The 27,210-nt window shown below is 34.3% G+C and overlaps 4 protein-coding genes and 1 long non-coding RNA gene across 6 annotated transcripts; 2 read left to right on the top strand and 3 right to left on the bottom strand.

Annotated features, from left to right (window-relative positions):
* Nucleotides 1-3,283: 3,283 nt before the first annotated feature.
* LOC138898348 (protein BOBBER 2-like) lies at nucleotides 3,284-3,805 on the bottom strand. Its single transcript, XM_070184407.1, has one exon. It carries the CDS (start codon nucleotides 3,803-3,805, stop codon nucleotides 3,284-3,286), a length of 522 nt encoding a protein of 173 aa, XP_070040508.1.
* A 1,669-nt stretch (nucleotides 3,806-5,474) lies between these two features.
* Nucleotides 5,475-7,060, top strand: LOC104096263 (protein BOBBER 1-like). Its single transcript, XM_009602610.4, has 2 exons — nucleotides 5,475-5,890; nucleotides 6,535-7,060. The coding sequence occupies exons 1-2, from the start codon at nucleotides 5,548-5,550 to the stop codon at nucleotides 6,942-6,944; spliced, it is 753 nt and encodes a 250-aa protein (XP_009600905.1). The 5' UTR covers nucleotides 5,475-5,547; the 3' UTR covers nucleotides 6,945-7,060.
* Nucleotides 7,061-9,118: 2,058 nt separating this feature from the next.
* LOC104096265 (uncharacterized) lies at nucleotides 9,119-19,191 on the top strand. Of its 2 annotated transcripts, none has more exons than XM_033656132.2 (2): nucleotides 9,119-10,976; nucleotides 18,854-19,191. In XM_033656132.2, exon 1 carries the CDS (start codon nucleotides 9,566-9,568, stop codon nucleotides 10,889-10,891), a length of 1,326 nt encoding a protein of 441 aa, XP_033512023.1. In that variant the 5' UTR covers nucleotides 9,119-9,565; the 3' UTR covers nucleotides 10,892-10,976; nucleotides 18,854-19,191. The 2 variants fall into 2 exon arrangements, with proteins under 2 accessions (XP_033512023.1, XP_009600907.1); XM_009602612.4 differs by lacking the exon at nucleotides 18,854-19,191 and adding an exon at nucleotides 11,346-11,615.
* Nucleotides 14,283-20,700, bottom strand: LOC104096264 (probable magnesium transporter NIPA2). The gene is made up of 9 exons (XM_009602611.4): nucleotides 20,363-20,700; nucleotides 20,061-20,271; nucleotides 18,996-19,052; nucleotides 17,355-17,445; nucleotides 17,106-17,266; nucleotides 16,577-16,704; nucleotides 15,958-16,095; nucleotides 15,411-15,503; nucleotides 14,283-14,976 (listed from the first exon to the last, which is right to left on the bottom strand). The coding sequence occupies exons 2-9, from the start codon at nucleotides 20,185-20,187 to the stop codon at nucleotides 14,779-14,781; spliced, it is 993 nt and encodes a 330-aa protein (XP_009600906.1). The 5' UTR covers nucleotides 20,188-20,271; nucleotides 20,363-20,700; the 3' UTR covers nucleotides 14,283-14,778.
* A 792-nt stretch (nucleotides 20,701-21,492) lies between these two features.
* On the bottom strand, nucleotides 21,493-25,117 carry LOC104096266 (uncharacterized). The gene is made up of 2 exons (XR_011411225.1): nucleotides 23,130-25,117; nucleotides 21,493-22,814 (listed from the first exon to the last, which is right to left on the bottom strand). It is a non-coding gene; the product is annotated as an uncharacterized lncRNA (long non-coding RNA).
* Nucleotides 25,118-27,210: the final 2,093 nt, after the last annotated feature.

Genomic DNA, 27,210 nt, shown 5'->3' with positions numbered 1-27,210 from the left:
ACACCTGAATCTGCACACGAAGTGCAGAGTGTAGTATGAGTACAACCAACTCAGCAAGTAACAAAAATAACTAAGGAACTGAAGATAATGACGAGCTACACAGTTATAGTTCACTTTCAGTAATTCCAGCAAAGAATAGACATGCTTTCGAATCCGGCAGTTTAAGTCAAATAAATTTTATACAGTTCAATTTCAAGTAATCCGGATATAAATTCTTTTAGAGATTTCACAATAATGGCAGATAGCAACCAAGTGCAACAACAAATGCAAAGCAAGTACATCCTCTCAGGCAACAGTCACTCAGCTCATTACAACAGCTCAACCACTCGGCTCTCAGCCCTCAGCACTCACACTCAATGGGTACCCGCACTCACTGGGGGTATGTACAGACTTCGGAGGGGCTCCTACAGCCCAAGCGCCATAATCTGCACGGACAACTCACGTGTTGTACGGACAACTCACGTGCTATAATATCCTTACCTCACTGACAGGCCCTCGGCCTTACTAAGTCCTCAACCTCTCAAGTCTCTCGGGCTCTCAGAAATCACAAGATCAGCCCAAACCAAGATAACATAGTATATCAACAAATATCCAGAAAGACTGAGATATAATACGCAAGAAAATCATGACTGAGTACAAGACAACAATTAGCAAATAATTCAACAAGTACGCGACCTCTGTGGGTCACAACAGTACTATCACATAGCCTAAGCATGATTTTTAATCATGATTTACAGTCAAATTTCTTCAACACAAAGAGAGCTTATAGCTAACAACAGGTTATTCAACTTTACAGTTTCACAGGACGGACCAAGTCACAATCCCTCGGTGCACGCCCACACGCCTGTCACCTAGCATGTGTGTCACCTCCAAAATAATCACATGACATAAAATCCGGGGTTTCATACCCTCAGGACTATATTTATAACTGTTATTTACCTCAACCCGTGTAATTATTTATTTCGTTATGCCCTTGCCACGAGAATTGATCTCCGAAAGCCTCGTATCTAGCCACAATTAATTCGAATCAGTCAATACAAATTATTGTAATTAATTCTATAAGAAAATACTAATTTTCCTAATAAAATCCGAAATTAACTCAAAACTCGCCCGTAGGGCCCACATCTCGAAACCCGACAAAAGTTACAGAATAAGAACGCTCATCCAACCACGAGTCCAACCATACAAATTTTACCAAAATCCGACACCAACTCGACCCTCAAATCTTCAATTAAAATCTATGAAGATTTCTACCATTTTCAACCCAATCCTTACCCATTTGAACCTAACAATCTTTCCACAACCTTATTGGTATGTATACATGATACTCTACACCCAAGAATCATACTATTAATAACCCATCTTTACTCCAAACCCGAAATTGAAGAATTAGGGAAAGAAATTCTTACCTCTTTGAAGCCCTAGCAAGATCCTTGTGAAATCTTCAAACCTTGAACAAGAATTGATGGATAAATAACTAAGTCTTCACTTTCTCTCTCTAAAATGCTCTCACCTCTCTCTAAAATATCAGATTTTGGCTAAAAATGAGCTTCAAGGGCTATAAATCCAAGTTGGGTCGGTCAAAAATTAGAAAGAATGGAAGCTCCGACATAGTTATGCGGTCGCATAACAGGTATGCGGTCCGCATACCGGCCGCATAATTTGGCCTCCAAAGCTGGGCGTTACTGACCTGTTCTGCGGTCATTATGCGGTCTGCATACTTGTTCTGCGGTCGCATAATGCACCGCAAAATAGGTTTGCGGCCGCATAGTGTACCGAAGATTTTTCTCAAATCTTGCCCTCCTCCTGTTCCACTTTGCGACCATTATGCGGTCCGCAGAGTGATTCTGCGACTGCATAGTGGTCGCAGAAATGACCATTTTCCGATAAAATTTTTCTTTACACTTCGGTGCATTGTTCAACCCAAATTGATCTACCTCGGCACCACCAAAACTTAATTTCCTTAGCAAAATTTCTCCAAGGTCATTACACATAAGTTAGCATCCGGTCACCCTTTTCAACTTAAATTCTAAACCTTGGAACTAAGCGCTCTAAATCATTTCAAAGTCTCACCGAACCCAAATCAGTTATCCCGGCAAGCCAATTAACAACTGTAATTCACAATTTGAGTAGTAAATGGGGGAATGGGATTGCAATAGTCAAAACAATCGGCCGGGTCATTACATAATGTTATATTTTAGACATATGAAATCCTATCGGGATGAGTATGGATGGAAATAATCGTTTGGAATCAAGACGGAGAGTGAGGTGCATAAGATTCGATAAAATTGACTAAGTTTATTGGAAGGTCCGTCTTTCATCCTATTTTCTGATAATGAAAAAATAGCCAGCATTTGCAAAGTCATTAAAAAATAGTCACTATTTTGCTGAAACACGAAAAGTTTCAGCATAATATGCTTGATTATGGAGCTCCCGTGTATAAATTTCGAGCATATTATGTTGGAACTCAAACACACGAAAAATTCCAGTATAAAATGTTGGATTATGGAGCTCATGTGTATAAACTTCCAGCATATTATGTTGGAACTCCAACATATTATGAAATTCCAGCACATTATGCTGGAATCTCATAAATAAAAAATTCAAAGTACTCCAACATTTTATGCTGGAATTTTTCCGGACTTTTAAGGGTATTTTTGTTCAGATTTAATTTTTATATAAAAAATTGCTAAATTTTGACTACTTTTAAAACTATGATTATTTTTCAATCAAATTGTAAATCTGGCTATTTCTGATTTTTCCACCAAATTTTGAGGCGGCCTCTGGTTAATCACACTTGAAACGAGAATTATCCATTACACATAATTAATTATTAAGAAAAGGTATGTTTTAGATTTAATAACTAATATTCAATAAACTATAAACATATGGAAAAGCTGCAGTTTTCATATTTGATGTAAAGACAATTGCATCTAAAATTAATGATAAATAAGATGCACAAACGTGCATGGCGTGGTATGGTTAGAACTTTGATAATCTTAAAGTAACAATTATTATATATTGGAACTTAAATAAGTTGTGAATAAAAAAAATAGTACGATATCTTTTGTGTGAAATATGGTACAAATACAACAATTATGCCTCACTCTCAAATAAGTTGTGTGAAATATAATACGAATAAAAAAATAATTTAGAACCCCGATCAAATTAAAGAATAATCTTGACTCAAATCCAATTTCCTTCAACTCAAATAAGAAACCATTACATTCCCCACCAAAAATAGATAAAAATTATTACTACCTAAAACAAGTGAATGACATAACTAGCCAAAAATACATCTTTTCCACGGCTGCAATACTCTTTGTGTCAAAATCCTCCATTTATTCTCAAAATTATGTGTGTCAATTTCTGGACCATCTTTCAACAAACTTTTCCACCAATTCTTATTTTTCTTAGGAAGAATAATGCAAATTTCTTCTTTACTAGAAAAACACCAACTCCATTTATCAGCTTTAATTTCCTTGAAAAGTTGACCATCTATTATAAATGGTTGAAGATGTCGTCCAACTTTGAGGGAATTACTATTCTCAATTGCTACAGTAAAATAGTTTTCACTTTCACCACGTGGTAATTGGATATTTATGGTAACTTCTTCAAGTGATTGACCCCATGAATAATTTTCCATGTCAAGACCATTGCCTTTGTTTGGTTTTAGCAACTTCTTTTTTTCTTCTTCTTTTGGGGCTGAAGTAGAAGAAAAAGAAGAAGGATTATCTTGTTCTTTCTCTATAGGTTTTATGAGTGGTTCTTGTGCTTCTTCTTTGTAGTATGAGAAAGGTCTCATCGTTGAAAAAAGACAAAAAGATTATTTTAGAGGTAGAATAGGAGAAGAATGAGGAGATAATGTGAATAGATGTGAGAATTAGGAAGAAGAATGGGTGTCTATATATATATATATATATATATATATATATATATATAGAAAGATATAAAAGCCTTTTTTAATTAGGAATTAGAATCCAAAGTGGAGTTGGAAAACACCTAAATACCACAAATCAACTAGGAATAAAAATAGGACAGAGCAGAGTAGGGCAAGTTTGGATTTATGCGAAGCAAGGTGGACGGGTTGAAAAGTTTGCGGGTTAAGACTTAACCAGCCCAATCCCATTGTTGTTCCTAAAATTGATCAACTCAGAACGATTAATCAATGTACTAAAAATAACATACAACGGATAATTATAATGAAACAAGAGGTAAAAAAGGATAAAATGTAAAAATTTAAAACAAAAATTGTGGTCATTTTAGTACTTGATCCCTACTTTAAGTCAAACTTGATCGCCAAGTTTTGCTTTCTCAACTACACTTGAAAAGCGAGTTGTCCATAACACATAGCAGTAGTATGTTTTTACAACTTAATAGTAATAACTTAACCATCAAATAATGGCTAATTTTTAGCTATAAACATAAGGAAATTATAAATAAGATAAAAAAAAAAAAATAATAAGATATATGCACGTGCATGGATGTGGGTATGCTTAGAACTTTGATAATCGTAAATAAACAATTAAGTATTAGTGTAATTTATTATTCTTTTTTATACGTTGTTCTTCGATTTTAAATATATTAATTCACACTTGTTAAATTAAGATTAAATATCATCATAATTATGCAAGTCAAACGTGTAGGTAGAACACTTAGTTTGGATCCTGTAACATGATCCATTGACACTTAATATTTACATCAAATCATATAAATTTATTACTGTTAAGTCATGATTTAAATGAGGTAAAAATATATATTAGTTAACAATGATTAGAGAACATGCAAATACATGATATGTGTCATATTTTGGTGCGGTTAAATTTTTTATCTTCTTAATACAATTGATTTTTCAATATTAAATACTTAGACATTAAACGGTTGATAAAATTTGGCGGAACCAATTTCATTTCCAACTGTAAATATTGCTACTTCTAATATACTAGTACGTACAAAATAATTTTAGAAGAAAATCATGTGGAATTTACGAGTGATTGTCCTATTAATGTTTATGCTTTGGTCAAATTCTTCAAGTGATCTAAGCGTATTTCAAGCAAACAGTTAAATGTTCTAACTAACTCAAATCTTGTGGGTTTTTTCGTTTGGACTAATTTTCTCCTTTCTTTTTAAAAATAAAGTTAGAGTTTAAGTTCTATGCATTGACGACGTAAACGATATGAATACAATAAGGATCACTTAAAATTACAAATAAATTTCTACGCTATAATCATCATCAATTGATAATTTAGTGACAATGATATACACCTCATGACTATACTAACCGTGTAAAAACAATTTACATTGTCAATATATAAGTGTAATCTACAAAATTAATATAGAACTATTTATTTTACTAGACATTTCAATTTGTTGTTTTGAGGCTAATTCAATACGAATCTCACGGCATGCTGTTATTAAGACTTGAGTTTTCCTTTTCTTTCTCTGATGATTTGCTATATAATACACTCTTAATTACCAAATTCTCACACCAATTCACATACCTTTCTTCTCCTCTTTTTTACTCATTCATTTCAACACCAAAAAATAATGGCAATTCTTTCAGACTACACAGAAGGAGATAATCAAGCACAACAATTAAAGCCTGTAGAAAACCAACAAGAAAAAGAAGATGAAAATCAAGAACAACCCCAAAAAGAATTAGACACTTCTTCTTCTTCTTCTTTAGCTTCAAAAGAAGAAGAAAACAAGAAATTAAAGCCAAATAAATTTAATGGACTTGATATGGAAAATTATACATGGGGACAAACACTTCAAGATGTTACTATTAATGTTTTTGTACCACCTGGTACAAAATCAAGATTCTTAGCTGTGGATATCAAGAACAATTTCATCAAAGTTGGTCTCAAGAATCAACCGCCAATCCTTGAAGGTCTGTAATTAGATAGTTTGTTAATATATACGTAAGCAGATGCAGAATTTAATATCTGTTGAAATTTAGTATGTAATTTTTTATAAATATCTAAGTTACGTGTCAAAAATGTTAGATTCAACTGAAATCGTAGCTTTTAAGGTAAATCTCCACTGAATATACATGAAGTATAATTGTCCCACTTAGAAAGGTAAAATTGAGTTTGAAGGCTCTATACATTCAAATACAATGGAAAAAAATAAATATAAATTTTAGTTTTAAATTTAAATGAACATGTCTATTTGAAAAGTGGATAAGTAAAACGCGGATCCAGAAGTTAAATTTGATTAGTTCAACATTTAACTTTTTTCCACTAATATTATTACACTTTTGAAAATATGAGTTAATATTCTTTTTCTATATTTTAGTGATTTTTCAATATACGGTCAATCTCTCTATAACAATCTTGTTTGTTCCAGATTTTTTTGGTTATTATAGCGAAGTGTTGTTGTAAAAAATATATGTTATAACATAGCATTAAAATTGGTTTCGAAAGAAACTTAACTTTTATAATACTAGTTGTTATATTAAGATGTTGTTATTGAGAGTTCCCACCGTATTTTCTTTCTTCTTACTTTTTGTTATTCTAATTTTCTAACTATAAGGTGAACTTCTGGAGCCTGTAAAAGCTGATGAATGTTTTTGGAGTTTAGAAGATCAGAAACAAGTGACAATTCTTATGACAAAAAGAAATCAATCTGATTGGTGGAAGAGTTTATTCAAAGGTAGCCCTGAAATTGACACACAAAAAGCTGAGCCTGAGCCAAGTAGGCTATCTGAATTGGATTTGGAGACAAGATCAGCAGTGGAAAAAATGATGTTTGATCAAAAACAAAAGACAATGGGTAAACCAACTAGTGATGAGATTCAAAATCAAGATATGGTTAAGAAAATTATGGAAGAAAATCCTGAGATTGCTAAGCATTTTGCTAATTCACCAGCTAATGCCAATGGTAAAGGAGGAATGCCCAATGTTAGGATGATGCCAAGTGGCGGTATGCCCGGGATGCGTTAATTTTGTATGTGAACTTGATGAGTCGATCCACCTACATGTCTTGCTTTACTGTTGTATCGGGAGTTAGTCGCGTATTGTTTGACGTAAAATGGATAATGAATTTGTTTCTATCTTTAGTTAAATCTTTTTCACGATTCGATAGATAATTTGATAAGTTAGTTATATTTTCCCGAGTTTTACTTGATTTGCTGCTTTTCAGGTTCATGAAATTTGAACTATATATGTTCCTAAATGTTTAAACTCAATACGCGTTTTGATTGCTAAACAAGATATAGTCGCAATTTGTATGTTTGTGTTAGTGTGATTTATTTATAACTTTATATCCATATTTTCTTTTTGCAAATTAAAAGATGGCCTGTTAATTCCAACTTGATGAGTTGAACCTATAAATTTTACTTTTAATGTTATATGAGGAGCTAGTCACGTATTGCTTGATGTAAACTGAATATTTAATTGGTATTTTCTTTAGTTGAACCTTTACAGCTAGATAGATATTAATTTGATAAGTCAATAATTTTTGTTTTCGTGTTTTAGTTTTGGATTTGCTGCTTTTTAGTTTTAGGTCTTGGAAATAGAATTATGTTCCCAACTATTAGGAATCAATCTTCATTAATTTTAATTGCTGAAACATGAGAGAGTCACCATGTATGATTGTGAGTAGAAACTCTCGTGAATAAAATATAAGATTCAAATTTATAGCACCCAATTTTTTTTCAATGATATACTATTCGCTCAAAAAATTTCTTATAGACATACAAACAATAATTTTATGAAAAGCAAGATATACATATTTCATACATAATAGGCTGATAATGCATTAAAATGTACGAGATAAATATGATATTCGGGACGTAAATCTTAAAACCATCACAATCTCACCTAAAGATCACTTTTAGCTCGCGATCAAAACTATTTACATCTAATATATATATATATATATATATAGTTATTATTTTGAGAGTGCCTATATAGTGTCATTTTTCCAAACTCAATTACAAGTCAAATTGTAACAATAGATTGCTACTTGCGCAATATGCTAATTGCAAAAATAATCAAAGAAACAGATAGACTCACATGTAGCTATAATGCGAACCTATAAGCAGGGGTGTACATGGGTCGGGTTGGTTCGAATTTTCTAATTACCAAATCAAATCAATTGTATCGGGTTATTAAATCTAAATACCAAACCAAACCAATAAAAGTCAGGGTTTTTAATCTCGATTTTTCTCAGGTTTTTCGGATTTTCGGGGTTTTTCGGATTTTGTTTCATAAAGTCTTCACAGCACAAAACGTAAAATTAATGCTCCAAATATTTCTTTAATCCTAGTAAGACATAACTATATAAGGTGTTTTTCAATGAAATAATATAAATATGAGATGAGTCATGTCATTGTACTAAAATATTCAACAATAAAGATAATAAAATCACATAAAATAAATATATTATTAATAAGTCATAATAAAAATAAACATAATTTAAAATTATGACTAATAAGTACTAATATTTATATGGCTAACCACTAAAAGAAAAATAAGTTATACATTTTATCTAAATCATGGAAAAACTAAAAAATAGATATCCAATACTATTTTCATTCATAGTACAATTGAATTAAATGTCTTTTATTAGCATTAGTATTGATTTAATTTTGGTTTAGGATTTATTTGAGTTACTAACATTTATGGACTATAAAACTGATTGGAGCATCCAAAAATTATAAGCTCAAGCTTGAAATAATACGTTAAAAAATAAAACTAAAATAAAGTTTAAAAAATATTTATAAACTACACTACCATAAATATTTTTATGTATTAAATATATTTAAAAAATTTATACATATAATGTCGGGTTGGTTTGGTTTCGGTTTGACTTTTTTTAGTTTAAACCAAATCAAACCAAATATGGTCGGATTTTTTTTTAACACCAAATCAAACCAAACCATAGTCAGATTTTTTTTTCTCGGATTATCGCATTAGTACAATTTGTCGATTTTATTCGTACACCTCTAACTGCTATAAGTACATAACAAAATTATCCCAGCCAGCAAAAAGTAACTGAAAAAGAATCAACAAAAAATATTAATTAACACAATAATAAGAAAAATATAGGGGCAACGAGGTAATTTCATCACATGAATCCTGCTCAGCTCCTGCGAATCTTGTAAATTTCCATTTTTGTCCCCTTTAAATCCTCTTAACTTTCTCCATCAAAAAAATTTCCCACTTTATCCCACTGTGTTTCTTCCCCAATTCAAGAAACCTATTATTGGTTTAAAGGTCAGTTTTTATCACTCTTTTTGGTTTTATTTATACATATATGCCATTTTTCTTCCTTATTTAATATGGGTATTTGCTAAAAAGTTGTAATTTTTGGTATTTACTAAAAAGTTGTAATTTTCGGTATTTGCTCAAAAAGTTGTGATTTTGGGTATTTTCTAAATATTTGTGATTTTAGGTATACCCTTTAGCTTTTCTTGAGCAAATTCTTGACCAATTTGAGTGTTATGGATTTGTGGTAAAGAGCTAAAATTTGGGGTTGTGGGGTATTTAAGTAATTGTCTATGTGATTTTTTGAGCTTCTTAAAGTTTTTTGAATTGAGTAGTGGAGTTAGTTTTATTTGATGATGCCACAACCAAGAAGAAAGAAGTGGACTGAGGCAGAAGAAAGAACTTTAATTGATAAGTATGGTGAGATGTTATGTGATGGGACTTTAGCTAAGATGAAAACTAGGGAAAAGAAGTATAGACCTATTGCTTTACATGTAAATTCTATGCACCATGTTCGTGATCCGATCACATATCCATGGCAATGGACTTGGAAGGATGTGTCCACTAAAGTGCAGAACATGAGGCACCAATATACATTAGTGAAGCAAAAGATTAAGAAGCCAAACTCGGGGGAGGAGGAGTCGGCTGCTGGGGACGAGTTTGATTGGATGGAGGGGTTAACTCATTGGTCGAACTTTTTGAGGTATAAGGAAGTGTTTGGGGATGTGAATACACTTGTTTTCAATTGTGGTGACTCCATGGCGGTTGTAGGAGATGGGATTGAAAATGGTGTGGGATTTGATGGGAGTGGTAATGGTATCGGGATTGATCGATTCGGGCATCTAGGTCATGCTGGCGACGGTGATTTTGCCGGAGGTATTAATGGGGTTGATCATGGTGTTACCGGGATGGAATTTGATTATGATGGGGAAGAAGGAGAGGGGAATTTCAATGGTAATATTACGAGGAATAGTCATATGAAGGAAGATGCGGATGATGGATTTGTTTACGAAGATATCGAGGCAATTGGATCCGATACGAGAAAGAAGAAGAAGATGTTGAAAGGGGTAGAGAAGAGGGCATGGGGTTTTCTTGCAACACAGTTGGCACAGTTAAAGGAAATGGAAGCTCGGTTCGAGCAACGTGATGCTGAGAGAGAGCGGGAGAGGCAGAGGAGAGAACATCTTAGAACGGAACTTGAACAAGAACGTGAGAGAAAATGGGAGGAAAGAGAAAGAGAGAGGGAAGAAAGGGAGAAAACGATGGAGAAGTTGCAAAGACAGAGAATTCAAGAATGGGAAATAATGGAGAAGGAAAGTGAGGAGAGAGAGAGGAGGAGAAGAGAGGAACAACTTATATTTGAAAGAGAACACGAAGAAAGAATGAACAAGAGGAGATCAGGCTGGAAGAAGAGGATTGACGAGACGTTAGTTCAGCATCGCGCTGAAATGAGCCAGATCCAGACTCGAATGCTTCACGAACAACAAAATCTTACTAGTCAGCTGCTCGGAATTTTTTCTCAGTGGACTGGTCATTCAACGGGGCTTTCTGATCACACAGGGGCTAACCATTATCTTTCACAAATGATACAAAACTTGCACCATGTCAATGGTATGGTTCACGGCGATGCAAGAGTTGAAGGAGATACCCAAGAAGACCAATTTATTGTGGATGGATGAATAGAAGGATGCTCTTTAATTATTTTTATCGACCACCTGAAGAGGAAGGTGCAGTTAGCCTTGCAAGACATGAACAAGTGTAAAGGTCAGTGACTTGTAATTTGTATTATTTGATATTAGGTTTCTGTTCAGAGCCTATGTATTTGAATAATGTTTCCTATATCGCCTTTTTGGCGTAGCCAATATAGAATGTAGAGTTCTCAGCCTTTTAAGTTTTTATGTCGTCATTGTTCAATAAACATCTATATAATACCATAATTTTTACAGTGATTTTTTACCTCTTTTTATTCTTCCATCAAGGTTCTAACTAACACAAAAACAAGCGAAAAATGCGCCCCCTCCCCCACCCCCAAACCCCAAAAAAAGAAAATCTAAAAAACTGTTCATATCCGCTCTTTCTTGTTTCATAACCCAGTGTTCTTATAATCTTTATGAATGATAACATAACTAACAGGAGCAACAAAGGCCAGCTCAAATCTACAAACAGATCTGTACTTCTCAACAACTCGACCATGTACCAAATGTTGCTAATCTAGAAGATTTATGCTTTTGAGGTTCAGGACGACACAATTACGTAATTCTCTCTTCATAAGAATCAGATGACTCAATGTTGCACTTTTATAACATTCTTGTCCAGTGAAGGTGCTACCAGTTCAATTATTATGCCATCCTAATACATTTGAGTAATTGTTATCTTTGCCACACCTTAGGCCACTTACAGAGATCGTAATACTACTTCCAGTTTGACCTTAGTCCTTTAAGTTTATATTAAAGAATGTTAGTCCATAATAAGCTATTGGTCAAGTTTAGCTATCATCAATTGTTTGAGTTTTCTAAAATTGCTGGTTAAAGGCACACTTTTAAACCTTGAGTGTTTGTAGTACCACTTTCATTTTGACTTCCAATTCGCTGAGTTACTTCGTAGAACATTAGTCGATATTGGGCTGTTGGTCATAGGGGTCATTGATGTTTAGGTTTTGTAAAAATGCATTTTAAGGGCACACCTTTAAAATTTGTGGGATTGGATATCTGGATTTGCTTTTTGATTGGAACATTATTTTAGTAGAACTAGATGAACATAGTACTATCAAGTGAATTATGAAATTGTTAGAACAAAGACTCATCTCCGAGTGATAACTGAATGTCTACTATTATGAATGTTGTTTTAAGGAAACATTTATTTCTTCCTGGACATACACAGGTTTGACCATTTTGTATCACTGTGTTCCATTGCCCCAGTTATTTAGCTACCGTAAAACACCATTTGGTCATCTAGGGTCAAGTTCACTAAATAACAAAGGGAAATTTTTTCTATCACTAGTAATGGTACAATGACAAAAACAACAATAAACCCAGTGTAATCTCATAGATGGGGTCTGGGGAGGGTAGCGTGTACGCAAGCCTTACCCCTACCTTATAAAGGTAGAGAGGCTATTTCCCATTGACCCTCGACTCAAGGAACAATGAAAATAAAAGCAACAAACAATAGTAATACCACCACCAGTAATGGTGTGTTTCTCAATCAGTTCCATGTACACTAGACCTTCTTAGCTTCGTGGTTTACTTGCGGTTAAGAAAGATATCTTATATCCTATCAACAATAAGGTTGGTGTACTTTTGTATCATATGATATCACTACTGCTGTTATTGCAAGTAGCTTCTTGATCTTCAACCAACTTGGCATTAATCTCTATCCTGTCAAGGTTGTTATGTCTCTTATGAACATTGGCCATTTTACGGAAATTTTTTGTGTTCTTATCACTCTGTTTTACCCAAAAACATTTTGATTTTTGTCTCCAAGATGTCTCCTCAGCTTTTGCATTTCTTCTAACTCAATGGTATCCATAGTTAGACATGCTACAAGCATAGTAGTCCATCCAAAGCATTTAACTTTTCAAAGACTTTTATTGTTTCACAATATTCTCCAAGGCTACGTACAATAGACCCTTATGGTCCGATCCTTCCTCGGACCCCGCGCATAGCGCGAGCTTAGTGCACCGGGCTGCCCTTTTTTTTAATTTCTTATTCTCCAAGGTTGTGAACCATTAAACCAGTTTTCAACAATTCGTAGTAGCAAGACCTTACAATATAGCAACTATACTTCTCTGCTGTCGAGATCAATATATCTGGTGTAGAAGATACTTCGTTCCTCCTTTGATTCTTTTCCATTTTTTTCAAGTGGAAGAGGCAAAATTGTCCCCTTTTTGGTCATGAAAATCTGACATCCAATTCCTCAGTCCCTCTGGAATCATGAATTGTAGCTCAGGTTAAATGGTTACATCCGATACCGATGCTATTTGAAATTTCCACTAAGACAGCTTTATGCATTTTACCAAATATGACTATGACTGATTCTCTAGTAGAATTCTACTGTTCATTCCAGCATTAACCTTGGGGTCCAAAAGAGCGAAACATAGCTGTCTAGATGGTAGCTTTATCTTCTTCTGATGATTGGGGCGGATCTAGTGAATAAGATATGGCTTCATTTGAATCCAGTAACTTTGGATTAGACCCTATAATGTGTGTTAAAAAACCACTAAATAAGTACAAATAATAGATTTCAAACCCAGTAAATTTGATAGGATGTGGTAGTAATATCGAATCGAATCCAAACCCATAAAGTTCTAATCCTGAATCCACCTCTAGTTCTGATCATTGGAACATATGTCATCTCGTACAAGGACTCCTTATTTACCACATCTTGTATGAAATCTCTGAATGTACTCCTTAGTTATCACCAAATGCCCCTTAGGACAAAATGATGTCAAAATATGAAAACTATAGTCAACTAAGTTGCTCCGTCACAGCATTTTAGGTGCCACACCCGTGTCGACAGGACACTAGTATGGGTGGTGTGGGTATGGGATCCGTACCGGATCTGGTCAAACAATTTTGAGTACTTTGATCATGACGGACGAAAAAATTCGAGACGAGATACAATTTGATTGAAGTGTCATTTCCCCTCTTACCCTCTCATGATGTTCTAGAAATCTAAAAAAGTGATTATTGATGACTGGTTAGAGTTCTGTTTACATTCATTTATTTCTTTTATCTTTTCATTTGGAAACTCTAACAACTATTTTGAGATAATCCTTAATTACCATATGACGTAGTACAAAAAACCTTTGCTGACATAGTGGGAGAACAAAGTCTGGTCTTGGACCAAGATATACTGGTGATCGAGACTGGAATAATTTAATCTCGACTTCTGTTGTCATATTATGAGTTTATTCTGTTATCTTCGGTTACTATAAAAAACTTACCAATGGATATCGGTTTGATATTCTCAAGCTAAGACAATCCGTAGTTCCTACTCAAGAAACACTACTCTCTTATGCTTTCAGCCACAATTCTTGCCGAATTATCAATTTGATGTCCTCAAGATGCTTCATAAAGTAACAACCGTAATGTATTAAAATGATCAATGCAATATGAAAACATCACGTTCCCTATCTATTACAGATACAACAAGAATTTAATCCAAAAAGAAAAAGAGTGAAAGACATTGAACCCACTAGACAAAGTAACAAGAGAGTCTCAATACAGACAATATCCTATATACACAAAAGAAGTACTAGCCTGAAACAACAAAAGTGCAGCTCGTTGTGTATATAATTCCAAGAAGCATGTCAATTTCGATATCAGTATCCACACTGTAAAATCTTTCTAAAGCCAAAATAACAAAAAAGAATCATAACGAAATACCTTCCTAGTATAGCATTGGCTTCAACCTGTCAAAAAACATCACCTCTTTCCAATGCTAAGCTTGTCTCCTTAAGTTTTATCCAATAACAAATGCTTCTATCTTCCTTCTTTATGCACCTCTCCCTTTCCCCTATGCTCTCTTGATGATGCAATTAAAGAACAATCTCCTAGTCGTTTTGCCTTCAAACCTCAGCTGGGATTTTTGTTGTTTCGCTTGTTGGCTTACAATCCGTGTCTGTTTTTGGGAGGAGGACAGGTATTGGTTTGGATGGATTGCTTCCCATGTCTTTGGTTTTGTGAAGAAGAAAAGTACCACATAGGATAGTTACAAAACCACATAACTCTGTAATTATCTGTGTTGCATTTTGATGAACATAGTCCTGAATCCCAAGAAGTAACACCAGAATTACAGTAAGTTTCAAAATACAACTTTCCGATCGAATGAAAAAACTCGGAAAAAAACTCAGTATATACTCTTCAGAAATAGATATGCCAACAATTCAACTATCATATTCTTTTTTTCTTCCAGAAGTTTATGTTACCAACATTTCGAATTTCGATTAGAATCCTTTGTTGTGCTTCTTGAAAAGCAAGCAAACTTTCCTTTCTCTCAAAACATCATTTCTTGCCCTTATAGAACAGTCAATTTGATAAACATATTTATCCAGCTATCTGCATTATTTTAATTCTTCCAACTACAATCGTTTCGTTTCCAGCAATATAATAACCCATTCATGATATCTCAAAGAAATGGAAATTGATTAAATCTAAGAGTGCTGAATAGCCATAACCACAAAACTGAATTTTGAATTACCTTAAACATTATCATACTTGCAACAATGGTCAGTGTTGTAAACATGACGTAGTATATAGGAGAAACCACGGCAGTATTAAATGTGTCAAGTGCCTGCAGAATACAGTAGTCATGTCAACATTTATATCTTCCAAAAAACAAGTAGTTAGTAATATAAAAGGGCAGCCCGGTACACTAAGCTCCCGCTATGCGCGGGGTCTGGGGAAAAGCCTAACCACAAGGGTCTATTGCACGCAGCCTTACCCTACATTTTTGCAAGAGGCTATTTCCATGGCTCGAACATGTGACCTCCTAGTTACATGGCAATAACTTTACCAGTTACGTCAAGGCTCCTCTTTCAAGTAGTTAGTAATATGAGACAACATAAGTTGAGATTGAGACGATTGATATTGTTTTAGGGATAGTAGGTCAAAATGGCTACTAGTTTAGGGTGAAATGAAAGATGAGAATTATGACTAAACTATCAAACCAAATGAATATATCAGAAAACAAAGATAACCAATATCACTTGGGACTCTATAAAATTATAGGGGAATGGAACAGATACCTTGTTCAAATAGTTCAGCTGCAAAAGGCAAAAGATGAGGACAAATATTATGAAAAACCATGTCTCAAAATACTTGAATTGATTTTGTCCTCCAAATGTGAGCTTCATAGCAATTCCAATTGCTTTGACACCCATAACCTGAATAACCATAAGAAACAACCAACAGATAAAGATATAAGAAATTAATGCGCACAGTGTTATCAAAGGCGCGCTTAAGCCCTGAAGCGAGGCTCAAAACATGTTGAGCGCTTCGCCTCGCTTAACGGGCGCTTCAGTGTTGTCATCAAGACTCTAAAGACATATTTTTCCTTGCCAATGAGCATAATCCTAAAGAGGCGACACTAACAATTGATATTTCATTATATTGTAAATTCTTTTCAATTTCTTTGTCCATATATTTGGTATTCATGCTAATAGATATTAGTCTTGGATTACACATACATATTTGTAATTTTTCTCCATTTGTGTCTTTCTTCATTAAAGGCCGAGTTTTATTTGCGCTTCGCGCTTAAACCTCTAACAGACCTTAGAGCTTTTTTGCACTTTTCGCCTTTGACAACACTGAATGCACACTGTGAACAGTGGACTATAGTATACAGCATAAAAGAGAACAACATACCGTGAGAGAACCCGCTAGAGAACAGATTCCAATGTAGACAACCAAATGCGACTGCCCATAACGAGGCACAAACCGCACGATAAGGATAAGTACTAGAATCATAACTGTGAAAGCGTAGGCGAGGAACCCTGTCCTTAGCAAAAGCCTTTTGGTTAGTTCCAATAAACAAAGCATGTTTTCAAGGGAAGATAGCAAGTATCTTCTTGTAATTTGTGAATCCAACTGTTACTTCACATATACTACAGTAAATATTTAGCCATGTTAGTATGTTTACTTCAGGTTCAATGTGTTTTCTTAAAGTCTTTTAGTCTTTTCAGACATTTATATGCTAGTAGAAAATATAGAGAATTTATAGTACTAGAGAAACTTCTCTCTTTTTATCTAGAGCCTAAATACAGCGACATGGATACTGAGGATTCATATAGCCGACTCTGACTTGGTTGGGATTGAAGCGTAATTATTCTTCTTGTTGTAAACACAAATTTAAGGATAATGGAAGAATGTAACTGGAACTGCAACTTTAGTATACCTGGCTCTGTTGCTAGGTACCAGACATCCTTAACAGATTGAATACTCTTTTCTAGCGGCGCGTGTAAGACAATAGTGACAGAGCCAACCAAACAGAGGAGACAACCAACCATACCAAAGATATGCAACCTCTCCTTCAAAATAAAATGGGCTAACACTGCACTGCTCATGAAAGTTATATCAGTATTGAACTAAAAAGAACTTCTTTGATTAACAATTTTAACCCCAATTATGCTACATAATCAAATACCTTACAATCATACTTAAAGCCCCTAGAGGTGTCACAAGTATAGCCGGGGCGTATGCATAAGCAGCAAAGTTAGCTCCCTCTCCAATAATCACTATAAGAAATCAGAAGATTAGCGTTAAATATAACTAAAAAACTGACTGTTCCTGAAATGTTTTAGAACTAGATATTATTGCGCTGATCACTTCTTTCAAATTAGGAATTGCTGCATTCCATCATCTTCATGCATGTTCTCTAAGTCAAGGTCTTCGTAGAGGTTAATGTCATCGATACTTTCACCCTGTCCATAAGTTACTTATTATATTTGACAAATGTCTATCATCTTTCTCATTCTATGATAATATATAGTACCTCTTTATAACAATCTTGTTTGTTCCGATATTTTTGGGCTACTATAGTGAAGTGTTGTTATAAAAGGGCTTAACAGCCTTTTATAGTGAAGTGTTGTTATAGAGGACATATATTATAACATAATATAAACATCAGTTCTGAGAAAAACTTGGCTTTTATAGCATAACAGCCTTTTATAGTGAAGTGCTGTTATAGAGGACATATATTATAACATAACATAAACATCAGTTCTGAGAAAAACTTGGCTTTTATAGTGAATGGTTATTATATAGAGATGTTATATAGACATAATATAAACATCAGTTCCGTACTTAAGATTTATGACAGTATCTCTATATAACAACAACAACAACAACAATAACAACCCAGTATAATCCCACTAATGGGGTCTGGGCAGGGTAGTGTGTACGCAGACCTTACCCCTACCCTGGAGTAGAGAGGTTGTTTCCGATAGACCCTCGGCCCCCTCCCTCCAAGAACTCCCCACCTTGCTCTTGAGTTCGAATCACTCCAAGAGCAAGGTTGGGAGTTCTTGGGGGGGAAGAGTCTATCGGAAACAGCCTCTCTACTCTAGGGTAGGGGTAAGGTCTGCGTACACACTACCCTCTCCAGACCCCACTAGTGGGATTATATTGGGTTGTTGTTGTTGTTATATCGAGATACTGTCATAAATCTTAAAGTACGGAATTAGCTATGAAATGCAGATGAATGCCTGGCGCGGACCTGATTTTGCCGATAACATAAATGTTGAATCTCATTCTAACATCAGATATCAATTGTCTTAGCTATTGAGTGGGCAATCAATCAAGAACCCTACAGCTATGTTGCTCGGACTCTCCGAAAATATTGCCGGGTGCATGTCGGGTCCTCCAAAAGTAGTGCATTTTTCGAGGATCCGACATGGGTGCGGCAGCATTTTGGAAAGTCCGCGCAACATAAATTCTACAGCATTCATTGAGGTCAAAAGAACAAGAATGTTCACTGCCCTAGGGTATCAAAAGTTCTGGTAGTGTTAGCACATTAGAAATGTTAATTTCTTAAGTTAGATATTGACCTGCATTGCAAATATATGACCACCTATATAGTTATTGAAATTAAAAAACTGTTTTAGGTGCTTGCTCAAAGGACTTTGTGTTCTACAATATATGTAGGTTTTCTCAGACGCAGAATATCATATGCTCAAGGACTCATACAACAATAACTACGCCTCAATCCCAAGAAAGTTGGGATCGGCTATATGCTCAAGAACTGTGCAAAATAACAATATTTTTTGGTATGAGTTATGTGTCTTACTAGATAACATTCCAGCCCACCAACAAGGTTCCAACAAGTAAGAGTGGCCTCCTGAACCTGTTCAAAATTCAGCATAATTGGTAATTATTATAACAGGATCAATTTGCCTAGCATCAATAGATTTGCTTTACAAGAATATATGGTTTTATGCACAGGCAAAATCTCCTTTAGAAGCAATAACAGGAATTTTAGTTCATCAACTTTTAGCAGGTAATTATAATATATATATATATATTTGGTGTGTGTGTGTGTTAACATTCAAAATCTCTTGAAGTATGCTAAACTTGTCACAACACTGAAACTCATGCTAATCTACCCTTGAGCCTTAGCATGAAGGATGATAAGAGGCGTAAAAAGGCTAGCTCGGTGCGCGAAGCTCCTAGCTATGTTGAGGGAGAGGGGGGCCGTGGAACGGTTGGACTATATTGCGCAGAGGGAGAGGGGGGCCGTGGAACAATTGGACTATATTGAGTACCTTATATTTTTGCAAGAGGTTGTTTTCATAACTGGATGAGTAAGACATACTTTCTCCGTTCACTTTTACATGTCCAGTATTATAAAAATAGATTTTTACTTTACTTGTCACTCTTAGTATATCAAGAGAAAACGTTTTTTTTTACTGCTATACCCACATTATTAACTACTCATTTCAAATCATTTTCTCAAATCTATTAAAAATATGCATCAATTAATATGTGTATTATGGTAAATTATGCATTTCATTTATTATTTCTTAAGGGGTGTGCAAAGTCCATAGTGGACAAGTAAAAGTGAACAGAGGGAGTACGACGAAAATAACAAATCTCCACAAGGGCTAACCATATTCCCATAATAATTGAAATAAATAAACCACCTCATTGGATTAGGCACATGTCACGAGTTCATGCCAATTATCCATTGAATTTCGGACCAAATTAGCCCTTGGGATTTCTCGGTTACCAAAAAGAAAAAAAAAACTACCCTATTGTAATGAAACCAATAAATTTAACAGAAACTCAAAATATAGAGATTAAATGATGCAAAAAAAAAAAAACGTAATGAAATAATGAAAAAAAGAGAGTAAACCTGCTCGTTTTCCATTTGCACCAGCCTTCTTTAGACCTTGCTTCTTAATAACAAAGCTAGACCCAATAAAAATACTGGATGATATAGCTAATATAACTCCATGCACATTATCAGATATTCCTTCCATTTTTTTAAAAAGAATGGAGAGGAATAATCACATAAAAAGAACTCTTGATATTCAAAAGCCAATTCTTTAACGCAATTGAAAACCCTGCATTAAACACAAAACCAAATACAACTAAATTATCAATTACGTACAAGAAAAATAATTTCATAGCAAAATATATAAAAAAAACTCGAACCTTTTTCTTGGCTTTTGTTTGCATGAGAAAAAACGTTGATAAATACCCAAACCACCAATATTTATCCAAAAAATATATATATGTTGGTTAATTTAAGATAAAACGTCGATTTGTTTTTAGTGATTTTCAATATTTTTCAATCTTTCTCTGACCAGCTTGGTTTTTTCTTTCTTTTTTCCCTTTTTTTTTTGTTTCTCTCTTTCTCTCTCCCTCTCTCTGCAGAAAATCTCTGCAGAAAGTTGCAGAAATGAGAAGAGAAAGAGAGGGAAGAGAGAAAGGAGGAAATGAATATTTTGGTGGTTTTTTTGGTTTAGAGAGAAACAAAGTCCGTTACACTTAGTAATTTAGAAAAAACAATTCGCTTCAAATTACGTTAGCCACTTATTTTTTCTCCCATAATTCCCCGCCTTTTCTGTATGTATTTTTTTTGCCACCTTCAATTTTAATACTCGGAGCGCTCTAAAGAAATAAGTTTATCGTTTCACTATATTTAAATTCAGGAACTCGAAAATGAACTAATGTTCTATTCAAGTATCTCAATATAACGTCGCGTTAAATGATACTAGTATACTTACCGCGCGAATCGTTTCAAACAAAAAAGAGCAGAGAGATATTAGAAACAGGTGTATCTTGCTGACTAAATTTATCGACCACATTAAAAAGAAATTAAACCAAAAGACAAATAGGTGAATTCTATTGGGATGTCTCTATAGATTTGTTGCTAGGGACCACCAATCCCCAAGAACTATTACAATATACTTGAGAAATGATACATCAATACTTTGCTTTAAAATGATTAGTCCACCTGAAAATGCTTAAATTTTTTACTCAAGTACAAACATAAAGGACGATCACATTTGGTTCGAATCTTATTCCAGTTCCAGTCCCAAACGAAGGTTAATCTGGGTGCACCAACTTGCACAAAGTTCTATTTTAAGTCCAACGAACATCAAATAGAACCAGTGCAATAGCAAATATGATGGCTAAAAAATGGCCTGGAAAAATCATCACTCGAGATATACTCAAGTCTAGAATAGGACACTACAATTTTCTTAAGAAATCAAGTAATAATCAACAAAAAAATTGCAGCTCTAATACATGGTTTAACGCAAAAATAAAAATACCAATACTAAAGAGATAAGTTGGATTATAATTTTATTTAATTTTGGCTATTTACTTTTTTTCCAAAACGAATACATTTACTTTTCATGACAACTCACATTTTACCTAAAGCCTATATTGTCAATCAATAAGAGTATAGTAGTCTAAATATTAAATGACCAGTGCTACGTAAACGTTTAAATAACCAAAGTCTTCTTAATATCTCATCCAATTTGAGGAATATATATCTTGCTCTTTTCTCGTCGAGAGAAAGGACCTCACAGGCCTCAGATCACTAAATCATCATCGAATAGTGTTTTTCTATAGACCTCCACTCCTTAGACGAGAAAAGGTTTTGTTTCCTTAGTCTTTCTTGTGCACTTTTTTTAGTCTACTTAGTCTATCTGAGTGGGCTTGGTTGGCAGGGTCAGGGTCTTTCGCATTCTTATCTAAAAAAGAGTAAGAGGGCGGTTCCCTCAATTGTGGCATCGCCTTCATCATCCCTCGGACAGGTTGATGAGCTTTTGGACAATTCGATATGAGCGAACTCCAGAAGCATCAGACCGTCTGTAATGGCTCGTCCCTAGTGCCTTTGAACGAACTGAAAGGCCTCTCTTCAACTCCCTCTGAGGTTTGAACTGCCAACCAACTCTTTCGACTGCGAGTCATCAAAAGAATGAATGACCACTAGAGGGGGAAAGCGATAGAAATTGGTTCCCTACGACGTCTTCTGTCTTCGCGCTTTCTAAAAACCACCCTAGCCTTCCACGCAAGCTGTAGTACCCCCGGGAATCTTTTCGCTATTTTTACCCAAGGCTTCGACAATTTTTTATCATGCCAAACACCTCGTCCAAGCACATGCGTTGGCTGCTCTCTATCAAAGCATCAGCAACAACAACCTAGTATAATCCCAATAGTGGGTCTGATGAGGGTAGTGTGTACGCAGACCTTGCCCCTACCCTAGGGTAGAGAGGCGGTTTCCGATAGACCCCCGGCTCCCTCCCTCCAAGAACTCTCCACCTTGCTCTTGGAGTGATTCGAACTCATAAGCTCTTGGTTGGAAGTGGAGGGTGCTCACCACTAGAACAACCCACTCTTATCTATCAAAGCATCTGCAATCCTCCCTATATTTGCAGCAATAACACTCGTCATATCGACTAAAGTGTTGTCATTGCACCTCCTCTTGGTGGGCTGCTTTGAACGCGACGATGAAGAAGGCGTTGCTCTGAGATAAATTTTATGTACTGCCATCACATGTATTGTCCACGCTGGTTTCAGATCCATTTTAAGAATTGGTGCCAAAGATGTTCTCAATGTGTTTGCCCTTCACGAATTTGACATCAATATTTGGCTGAGAAACACATAAAAAGTACAAAGTTTAGGTTGCTAATTAATATAATGGCAATAATAAACCATAGACAAACTTTCATTAGTGAGCATTTTTCCAGACACGAATTTATACTCGTCAAGAAAGAAAAAAAAGACTAGTTATTTTTTGATTTTTTGAAGCAAAATAACACTCCAAATACACTCTGATGCTCTAAACTAAAGTCATCACATTGAGCTCCTACAGATAAAAATATCAACTGACATTTGAATCCTTTACAATAACGTAGCCAATAGATCTCTAGTCATTGTAATAGATTCAAGGGGGTAAAAAGTTCACCTTCACAATTGGTGTGATGAACTCTACCAAGAAAGTTGAAACTTTTCGCAAGGATGGTCAAAAAGTGTGGATGAAATTAATTAAAAGACCCATTTCTCTAAATGAAGGTGTAATCTGCATAGATAAATTGAAGGACATCAGTAACCAAAACCTAATGTGAACCAACAAAATGGCCTTGAAAATAGACTCTATATACAACCAAAAAAAGAGAGACAATGAAGTAAATTAAGCAAAGAACAATGTAAGGAAGATGTTTGCAACACTGTAAGTAATAAGTATAGGTGAAACAAAGTAAACTCGATATTACTTCTGACAAATACTTCAGCATACACAGTGCAAAGGCAGCCCGACATATAAACCTTATTGCACGCCAATTACATATCAAGAATAGAAGATAAAAATATTAAGAAAAAGTAATTTAATAGAAGCGTAGCATTTAAAATTAGACATGCATAAAGAATTGGCATATTTTTTTAAGGATTCAGGACATCAAAAACTTATCATTTTGGGAATGTCAACCAATTAATTCTAATGGATTATATAAGCTTGGGAGAATGAAGTCGTCACGAAAACAAACCTGAATTTGCATAACCATTTTATGGGCCATAAGAGCAGTAGAGGAAAGTTTTTGCATAGTGACTAATGTCGGATTAATAGACAGATAAAAATGTTTGCTCATATCATACGGTGAAATAATCAGAGATATGAACTTAATGACCAGAAACCTAGAGAAAATGTCTCTATCTATTCATTAATCTCTTGTTTATAGCTCTGAGGAACCAAGCTACAAAAGTTAATCTGTTGCTTCTCTCATTAGATCAATAACTCGGTTGTATCAAGGTTAATCCTTTATCATAATTCCATGACACTATCCAAGATATATAGCATTCTCCATTGTCTCTCTAAATTTGTCCTGTAAAGGTCATAGGTCAACATATATAGCAGTAAAATCAAATAAACTTTCTAATGTCCGTTACAGTTTTAGGAGCATAACCAAATTGTGCTATGTTTTAGTAAATCAAGATGTAAGAAAGGTCATCCGCCTTATCAGTATGAATAGCTAATGTTAACTTTACCGACTGCGCGCTGATGCAATCTCGCAGCTTCATCAACAATTTCTTTACAATTTTTAGCATAAACACTCACATGCATGCCTCCTGTTTAATTTTTTTTATTTTTTTTGGTAAGAGGGGAAACCTGCAGCCGCTACAATCTCTGCCAAAGCCTCTGCCCTTCGGGTGAGCCTCCTGTTTAATTTGTTAGCCGAAAATTGAAAGAAATAAGCACATTATACTACAAAGACTGTATTTAATCATCATTGCATCATCAATACATGTATGCAATAGAAGAAGTATAGATACAATAACTTACATAGTTCCATACAATGATAGATAAAGAGATATATATTAGAATAATCACCCCTAGATGAGAAGACTTAGCACACAACAAATAATAGAACTGTAACCATGCTAACTTTTTGTCTTCACTCACAGGAGAGAATTCTATTACGAAACAAATTAACCTTCATATTATATAGAGAAAGATCTACTTATTATGAAAAAGCAACAAAGTAAAAGGAACAAACCAGAACTAACCTTAGACCTTCCTCCAGTAAGATTAAATCCTGCATGTACGCACATGCAACAATGATTTTGTATTGAATCTTACACACAATGAAAACCATATATAAGAAAGGTAGAAATTTTTTTACATGTGAACTTTTCGGAGTGAACATGTTATGATAATAAGATAGCATTGTTCTAACATAATGGCACATTTTATAGAAAAAACTTTCCCAACTGCCTAACCTAATTAAGACATTTATCTAATATTTTGGCAATACAGTATCACCAACAACTTAAACAGAAGAAATAAATAAACTTACGAAATTTCACTTTCAGATATATCAAATTCCTAGTGTATACATGAGGGATAAGGGAATGATTACTCTGAAGGATAGTGTTGCATTATTCCAAAACTTCATTAGTAAATTCCACAGTAACATGAACTTGTAATATAGCAATATAGTATAATTAAATATGATTCTTTTAAGCATTATAAATTTAGTATTCGCATCCGCTCGATGTATTTATTAATCAACATAGCAGATTTGTTGCTATATATCCATCTCTTCCTGTATGGGAACTGACACTACAAACATTTCAGGAATCATCTCACCAATTATTTTCTTAGTTGGTTCATCAACCTCAACAACAAAAGTAGTAAATTCAAAAGAAGATATAATTATTTATGCTATTGTGGAATCATCAACAGTAAATTCAACAGGTCATAGTGCGGCCAACTATAGTAGTTTCTTAACTACTCATAAGAGGAAAAGAAATAGAACCATAAATGATAGAAATTTAGAACTGAGTTAAAATGAATATCTGTATACATTTACAAAGAATCTAAACTTGATATTTGTATATATTGTAGTTCCAGAAGTCCTCTCTCCAACGGCACAAGCGGATCATGATTTCGATGTGCCTATAGAGAGATAATATATTTTTAGTCAGGCTTTGCACGTGAAAAGCAAAATCACAAAAATTTATAATTAAGTTCAAAAGAATATCTGTATAAATTTACAAAGAACCTGAACCTAAATTTTGTGATATTATAGCTCCAGAAGTCGTCTTTCCAACGGCACAAGCGGATCGTGGTTTTAACGTGTCTACAAAGATATATGATTTTTGCAGCAGATATTTTTCAGAATTTGCAGCAGAAACATATAGGAGGAACATGATATTTTGTTTATTGGATTCATTATTAGGATGTATTATATTGATACTCCACATAATCGTTTCATGTAGATAGTTTCATGTATTTGAGAACTTCTGGAAATTCATACACAATTGTGAAAGTAACGTTAGAAATAGAAAGAGAACTAAGGGTACTACACAAGTAGTTTTACATGAAAAGTTTCATTGAATTGAAAATTGTCAAAAATTTATGAACTATAACAGCAGAGAAAAGAAGTATAAAAAAAATCAATTATGAATATGTTACCTTTGCAACCTGTAAAATCAACTCTATACAATACGGTATTTCAAACTTGAAGCCATCGGGGATTTCTCACATTTGAACCACTCCAACTTTCAAATTCCATTGCATCGAGTTACTTAAAATTTGTCTAATGTTGTAGCCATATTTGCAAAGTTCTATTTTCTGAGCACATAAAAAAGAAATTAAAATGAGGAGCCGCATAAAACATTATTTGTAGTTATTGAGAAAGTGGATAAGTTATGGAGTTAGGTTAGGATACCCACATTTGGAAAGATGATCGTGGATTTTCTTATGTTTTTTAATTATTTCTTCCGGTTTCTTAACTACTCATAAGAGGAAAAGAAATAGAACCATAAATGATAGAAATTTAGAACTGAGTTAAAATGAATATCTGTATACATTTACAAAGAATCTAAACTTGATATTTGTATATATTGTAGTTCCAGAAGTCCTCTCTCCAACGGCACAAGCGGATCATGATTTCGATGTGCCTATAGAGAGATAATATATTTTTAGTCAGGCTTTGCACGTGAAAAGCAAAATCACAAAAATTTATAATTAAGTTCAAAAGAATATCTGTATAAATTTACAAAGAACCTGAACCTAAATTTTGTGATATTATAGCTCCAGAAGTCGTCTTTCCAACGGCACAAGCGGATCGTGGTTTCAACGTGTCTACAAAGATATATGATTTTTGCAGCAGATATTTTTCAGAATTTGCAGCAGAAACATATAGGAGGAACATGATATTTTGTTTATTGGATTCATTATTAGGATGTATTATATTGATACTCCACATAATCGTTTCATGTAGATAGTTTCATGTATTTGAGAACTTCTGGAAATTCATACACAATTGTGAAAGTAATGTTAGAAATAGAAAGAGAACTAAGGGTACTACACAAGTAGTTTTACATGAAAAGTTTCATTGAATTGAAAATTGTCGAAAATTTATGAACTATAACAGTAGAGAAAGGAAGTATAAAAAAAATCAATTATGAATATGTTACCTTTGCAACCTGTAAAATCAACTCTATACAATACGGTATTTCAAACTTGAAGCCATCGGGGATTTCTC

The sequence above is a fragment of the Nicotiana tomentosiformis genome, chromosome 9 (genome assembly GCF_000390325.3).
Source record: "Nicotiana tomentosiformis chromosome 9, ASM39032v3, whole genome shotgun sequence".
NCBI classification, from domain to species: Eukaryota; Viridiplantae; Streptophyta; class Magnoliopsida; order Solanales; family Solanaceae; genus Nicotiana; species Nicotiana tomentosiformis.
Note: the sequence above shows the minus strand (reverse complement) of the source record. Positions and strands in the feature narration are given on the sequence as shown.